Genomic DNA, 7500 nt, shown 5'->3' with positions numbered 1-7500 from the left:
ATCCACTTACTCTTTGTCCTCCTCCTCCTCCTCCTCCCCTCCTTCTCTTCTTCCTCCCCTTTCTTCTCCTCTCTCTCCTTTTTCTCATTATTTTCCCACTCTTTATTTTCCTCCTCCTCTTTCTCCTCCTCCTCCTCCTCTTACTGCTCCTCCCCCATTTTCTTCTTTCCATTCTCCTATTTCTTTCATGTCTTCTACTCCCCTTCCGTTTCCCTATTCTCATACTCCTCCTTCTCCTTCTCTTCCTCCTCCTCCTCCTCCTTCGCCTCCCCTTCTCCTTCTTATATTCTTTATTTTTCCTTTTCTCCCCTTCCTCTTTCTCTTCCCCTTCTCCTTCTTCTGTTCTTCTTTCTTTTCCTCCTCCTCCTCCTCCTCCTCCTCCCCTTCCTTCTTTCCTTTGTCTTTCTTTTCTGCTTCTTCTTCCTCTTCTTCCTCCTTCTCCTTATCCTCCTCATCTCCCTCCTCCTCCTTCTATTCTCAAATCTCCTTCTTCTCACAAACCCCCTCCCCCACATCCTCTCCTCTTCTTCTTCCTTCACCTCTTCTTCCTCATCTTTCCCCTCCTTCTTCGTGTATACAATGACGTTCTACTACTTCCTATCCACTCTTGTCCGATAAATATCAACACTCGGCGAATTATACAGAAACATGAGCCGAAGTCCCTCGCATTAGGCGCTGTACACTTCGTTAACCTTCATTAAGCTTCGCTCAGAAATGGGGATATATTTAAATCTGGGCCCGTACACACACACACGCCCGCGTGTGTACCCAAGGAAATGGCGGATCGATTGAAGCGGTGACGTCAACAAGCTGTGACGGCATATGGCGGTGGACAGTGGGCACTCCTCGCCCCTCACTACGTCCTCACCATCGATCACGTGGTGACTGATGACCTTTTGGTCTATGGCGGTGCCGAATGAGTTGTCCCCTTGAGCGATGAAAGTTGACGACGATAAACGTGAAAAATCTTGTTTCCAGGCCGGAGATCGGGAAACGGTCCTTCGGGGCTGCGTCTCCAGGTGGAAATGAGAGTGATGGTGGGCTTTAGAGATGCGAGTAGAAAAAAAAAATTGGAAACATGAGACGAGAAAAAGACTCTCCATTTAGCCTGATCTTTACCAATCCACAGAAATTTCTACCCAACGACCGTCACGTCACACGATCTCATGACGTCACACGATATAATGACATCACACGATCTTATAACGTCACACGATCGTGTGACGTCATGGGATCTTATGACCTCAAACGATCTTGTGACTTCACACGATCTTATGGTGTCACAATATATTATTAAGTAGCATGATCTTATGACGTCACTATATCGTGACATCACACTATCTAACGACGTCACATGATCGTATGGCGTCACAATATATCGTGACGTCACGTGATTTTTATGACGTCATCACATCGTGATACGCCCTGTGCCGTGGGAACGACCTTCAGGTAATGGAATTTTAAAGTTTGTATTCCAAGCTGGAAAGGCGGAATGCAACCTCCTGTGACGGATGGGGTCCCTGCTCATGCATGCTGCACCTGCACCTGCACCTGGCCGCACTCAAAGCGGTTAACAACTTCCAAGGTCCAATGCAGGACCACCGGGCTGTCATCCGTGTGACGAAACAGCCTTCCCACCCCGGTATCACGGAATATTGTCACCGTAATGTTTTTTTAATAATCATATTATAACTACTAATAGGTTATAGTAATAACTTGGAAAGACGATTTTTTTCGTCTTCTCTCTTTCTTTCTCTCCCTCTACCTCCGTCTGTCTCTCTCTCTCTCTCTCTCTCTCTCTCTCTCTCTCTCTCTCTCTCTCTCTCTCTCTCTCTCTCTCTCTCTCTCTCTCTCTCTCTCTCTCTCTCTCTCTCTCTCTCTCTCTCTCTCTCTCTCTCTCTCTCTCTCTCTCTCTCTCTCTCTCTCTCTCTCTCTCTCTCTCTCTCTCTCTCTCTCTCTCTCTCTCTCTCTCTCTCTCTCTCTCTCTCTCTCTCTTTCTCCGTTTCTTTCTCTGTCTTTTTTTCTGCCTTTCCCTCTGCATCTTCCCTTTTTCTTTATTTTTCCATCCGAGTCCATCCATCCCACTTGCCCGCCAGTAACCCCCAATCCACAATTTTTGTTCTTAGGGGCAGAAACCTTGTTTGCCCTCCAACCTTCTCCTCCTTTCCCTTTTCCTTTCTTTGAGGACTCTCCCACACTCCCACACTCCCTCCCTCCCTCCATTTCTCCCTCTTTCCCTCCTTCCCTCCCTCCCTCCCTCCCTCCTTCTCTCCATTCCTCCCTCCCTCCTCCCTTCTTCCCTCCCTCCCTCCTTCCCTCCCTCCCTCCCTCCTTCTCTCCATTCCTCCCTCCCTCCTCCCTTCTTCCCTCCCTCCTTCCCTCCCTCCCCCACTCCCTCCCTCCCTCGATTCTCGGGATCTCCTCCGAGGCGTCCGGAGGTCCTCCGGACTCCAGAGAGACGAGTAACCAGAAGAAAATGTCAAAAGTTTGTCACTGTGTTGTAATGTTTGGAGATCTGGGTTGGAACACAGCCGTTCCCAGTCGTTTCTAACGTACTCAGGACGTCGTAGCACACAAGGCAAAGGTTGGCAGATATGGGCCTCCTAACCAGGCTTCACTTTTTTTCTACATAGAACTAAAAATAGAAGAGTGAAATAACAAATAATAAGTCAAATAAACAGAATAGAATGATAACAATAAGAATACAGCTTACCATTACCTTCTTCCTTTCTCACCGTCATTGAGAATAAACACAGATAAATGAACGAATGAATAGATAGATAGATAAATATTGAAAAATTATATTGAAGAGAATAAAGTAGTAGAGACATTGTTGTCATTTGACTGAACTCAGACGGCGAAATCATCTCTTAAGATATTCCATCAAGATATAAGGGCGTGAGATTTTTCTTTCCTAAAGAAAAGGCTAGCCGCCTTTTTTTGGGAAAAATCTGGGCATCCCTACTCAAATATTCTATTGAAAATGTCCTCACAATCATGCAGATAATAATTTACTGATCTATCATTCTACTTATCTATTTGTTCAACTACATCATATCAATTTAAAAATGTTCGTCATTTCGTTTATATTTCTTTCTATTTCAGTGTTGCTCTATCCAGCTAATGATTATTCTTTTTCCTATGTAATCATCTTTTGTAAATGTATTAGCTTTCTTTCTATATTTCCCTCAGTCTTACTTTCTCTTTCCCTCTCTCAAGTCTCCACGGATATTACTTAAAAGTATTGACCTATATCAATTAATTCAATTTGACATTACTTGAAAATATTTGACCTTTATCAATTAATTCAATTTGAAGTTAGCTAAAAAACAACCCAATAGATTTCCAGACGGGAGGAAATATTACCTAGACAATTGGAGTCTATTTCTTTTTGACATAGAATAACGCATCTTTACAAAGATATTTGAAACAAATCTATGACGTCATGTCGCCATTCTTTCCATCCGTAACGGTCGACATTTTTTTACAGCATCTACCAAGCTGTTTCACTCGTATCTATCTCCTTCAGTAATGAAAAGGATAGAATGCAGGAAAACAAAGAACTATCCGATAATAATCAATGAGACTATTAACGTCGTGTTCCATAGTTTGACTTTCCTCGAACAAGATATGACGTCATAAAAGCGCTCCACAACGGAATTATTCATCCTGCTTGTTCTTGGAGGCGATGGCGAACAAAGACTACCCGTTAAACCATCTAGAATACTATTCTAAAACTTCTTCACATCAAAATGTCTCTGAAACAATGTTGCCATGGTTCCCATGTGTTTCTGAACGTTCTCGCAGCAGTCCAGAAACATTCTTTCCACGTATGTTTCTCGATGAATTGTTTTGCTGCATCGCTAAATTGAAATAATTAGCAGTCAGTTTTCGTGCACGTCAAAAGGGATACCTGACTTTGTTTTTCCTGTGTAGGAGAGACGTTGGAGAGGGCTATCACCGCAGCCTCTACACCCCATCAACATACCACCCGTAGCAAAGACTATTATTACAGCTTATAGTATTTCTTATTTTTTCATTTATGATTTCAGTTTCTAGTGTCACTCTTTCATTCATATTTATTAGAGCATTTAGATCAGTACCTCCCCATATCAAGGTTATTTATTTTGACTACGTCAAAATAAAAAAATAATCTTTAATGGTTAGTCCTTAAGATTTCTGGCCATTGTTAGCGTTTTCTCTAACATAAAACTGTAGGATTTCGTTTTCTATGATTACAGGAACGCACGTTTTGGTCACGTTCTTTTAGTACGACAGTGAGGATGTATGCAGAGAATCTCCATTGATATCCACAGAATCGTAACGAAAATAAGTACCATGTTTTCAATCTGCGACCTTTCGAATCAAGACGCCATAGGAGTGACGTCATAGGCGTGACGTCACCACTAAAGTCGTCACATCGAGTCTGTTCAATCGCTTCAGTCGAAATTGTTGGCGTGGGACAGGCCCCTCTAGAAGGGAGAGACTGTAAATGTTGATATTTTTCGTTGTTTCTGTTGAAGAGAGATGCCGATCAAACATGGGAACAGAAACCACAAAGCGAACAGAAAACAAACGTATGTTGACGTCAGTAAACTTTATTTCCTCTGTTGACTGCTTGAAAAACAGAGATGGATCGTTTTTCAAACAAATATCGAATGCTCCCCCATGAGCGACATGACATCATGACGGGATAAAACCTCGTGTGTGACGCCTCTTGTTGCCTCTTTCACAGCAGGTGAGTGTGGACGTGTCAAGCGGCAGGACCTCATCCCTTCTCCTCGCCTGGGCAAGCGAGGCAGCAGCAGCAGCAGCAGCGCCCTCACCCTGCCCTACAGAGAAGCTCCCGATGCTCAGGGACTCAGAATTCTTCCTCTTCTTCTTCCCATCCCCGCTGGTAAGGACATCGCGCCATGGATTCTTCGCGGAGTCGTTTACGTTTTCTTTGATTAGGTTCCCGAGATGATAGCCGCTCCCTCCTCGTAGTTTTTAGTCAAGATAATTAGATATTTTTTGAGGTTCCCAAAGATAGGATTCTTCATACCTCAAACTAGAAAAGAACTTAGTCATTATTTTGTCTGATTCACATAAATCTTTTGGAAATATTCTCGTTCGGAAGGACATTAGGCAATTCTTTTAAAGTCGTCGCATAACTTCGTCTTGATAGCTTCCTCCTTTTCTTCCCCCTCATTGTCTTCCTTATCCTCTTTATTTTCCTCCTCTTTTTCCTCTCTCCATTAACTTTTTCTCGTTCCCTTCCTCTTCCTATTCCTCCTGTTCCTTCTTCTCCTCTTCCTCCTTTCCCTCTCCTTCTCTTCCTATTTCTATTCCCCCGGATCTTTCTCCTCCTCTTCCGCCTTTTTCCCCTCGTTCTTCCTCTCCTCTTCTTCTTGTTCCTCCTGTCCCTTCTCTTCTTCTCTCTCCCCTTTCTCCTCTTCCTCCTATTCCTCCTGCTCCCTCACCTCTCTTCCACCTCTCTCCCATTGTTCTTCTTCTCCCCTTCCTCTTCTTATTGCTCCTGCTCCTTCACTTCTTTCTTCTTTCCCCCTCCTCCTCCTTTTCCTCCTCCTATTCCTCCTGCTCCTTCACCTCCTCTCCCGTCATTCTCCCGAGCCACTCATCCTTCCCTTTCCTTTCCACCACGGTCCCTGTCTGATGCCCACGTTCTCTTTCCCGCCAGCAGAGGGCTCCCCGATGTCCATCGACGCCAGCCGAGTCCCAGAAGAATCCGAAGCCGTCGAGCAGCTGAGGGGCCGCCCCGTTTCCTCCTCCTCCTCCTCCCCGGCCGCCTCCAGCCTCTTCCTCCGCCGTCTCGCTCATCGACTTCTTCAGGAGCCCCTGGTAGCAGCGGCGGCGGCAGAGTACCCGAGAATGGCCGACGCCAGCGAGATGGTGGCCGCTGGGTACGGTCAGTAGGACCGACCAGATCAAAAGAAAGAAAAAAAATTAACTTAAAGAATGGGAAGGGCGGGAGGGGGGGACTTGAAGACACAAAGCAATGAGGGCCTTTACCTCCTTTTTTTTTTTACTCTGGATCGTTCATAGCCCTCGATCATTGTGATATGTTTGAGCAAGTAAAAGAAATAATAATAGGTTTTACTGCCTCGCATGCAAACATTGTGACTATGAAAGGAGGAGCTTGTCTACAGAGGTCGATGGATGTCCAGAGCCGAAGGAAGACCATTTCTGTCTCCCGCAAGAAGTCCTCTGAAGGGGGGGGGGATTCTGTTGAGGGTTCCCCCCCACACACACACTCAGAAGAATTTCCTTCCTTCGGGTTGCCAACTTGACAATAAAGTCTTTGTGCAATTCTTGTCTATTATTAGCAACACCTAACGAACTCTTACCGTGGATGTAGTCTGTGTTTCTTTCTTGCTTATGAAGTAGTAATTTATAGATATTTGTTTTTTTTTTCTTTTATTCGAGAAGCTTGCATATTATTTCTATTCATTCATTGTTACTTAATTATTTATTCATTTATTTGTTTAATCCTTTGTTTATCTATCTATTCATTCATTTATTTATTCATTTATCTATCTATCTTACTCATTATATATTGTTGAAGATAACTTTGATAGTATTAATAGAAATAAGTCATGGACATCAATTAAAGACAACCACCCCCTGTGTCATTGTTGCTTCAAGTCTATGGTAATGTGAGTTGTACACGAGTAACGACAGACGCCATTGTACAACAGCACAGAGGACGATAGTCCTTCGGAATTGAAAATGTTTTCACGTTTTCAAGAACAAGTCAGAAGAGACCTCTTGTGGCTGTTGACGGGCCATTTTAGTCAGCCGTAGGAAACCCCACTCACTGATAGGCTATCTCTTTCGAGAGGAGAGAGAAATTATAATCAAATGTCATCAAGCCTTTATTACCTTTGGAACGTTGAATTACCTACACAACAACGACATTCATATTTGACTCCAGCGTCTGAATTCTCTATCAAATATGCCATCCTACACTTATTTCGCATGATCGATATCTTTTAAATCCTATGTATCAACCAAGTAAATTTAAGGATGATAAAACCGATAGAAAACCGAGGTAGTGAGTAATGTTTCCTATGAAAATATTTGAAAAGGAAGTTAAATGATCTTTCTTTCCCCGTTGATGTGCAAATGTCAAAGTCACAGGCTATACCTGCTGTGTCGAGCGCTGCTATTGGCTTGTCTGCCCATATACCTCACAAAAGCAGCCAATCACAATTCCTCTCTCATCCCGACAGATGTAAACACAACTTTTGACACAAGTTTTTCTAGTTTGTGTATTTTATGACATTTCTAAGCATTTGAGTCATATTTTACCTAAATGACCAATGTTTATGGCTAATGGTAATTTAGCATTCCATGCATGCTATGATATACAATTGTCATGACGCATTTTCTGTTGAAAATTTACAAGAAAAAGGATCGTTACCGTCGTGGTATATGACTGACAGAAATAAATATTCCATGATGGTTTCAACTCCCTGAAAGTTGATGGTGACATGTATA

General features: G+C 43.3%; 1 protein-coding gene across 1 annotated transcript in view; it reads left to right on the top strand.

Moving 5' to 3' along the window:
* The window catches only part of LOC143027970 (uncharacterized), a 58907-nt gene extending 52606 nt beyond the window's left edge, over positions 1 to 6301 (top strand). Inside the window, exons 4-5 of the mRNA XM_076189613.1 lie at positions 4736 to 4897; positions 5681 to 6301. Of these exons, the coding sequence (XP_076045728.1) occupies positions 4736 to 4897; positions 5681 to 5916 (398 nt within the window). The 3' untranslated portion in view covers positions 5917 to 6301. The remainder of the gene's footprint in view (positions 1 to 4735; positions 4898 to 5680) is intronic.
* Positions 6302 to 7500: the final 1199 nt, after the last annotated feature.

This window comes from Oratosquilla oratoria, chromosome 9 (assembly GCF_046742065.1).
Source record: "Oratosquilla oratoria isolate Oo_2021 chromosome 9, ASM4674206v1, whole genome shotgun sequence".
Classification (NCBI taxonomy): domain Eukaryota; kingdom Metazoa; phylum Arthropoda; class Malacostraca; order Stomatopoda; family Squillidae; genus Oratosquilla; species Oratosquilla oratoria.
This window is presented reverse-complemented; position numbering and strand designations above follow the sequence as displayed.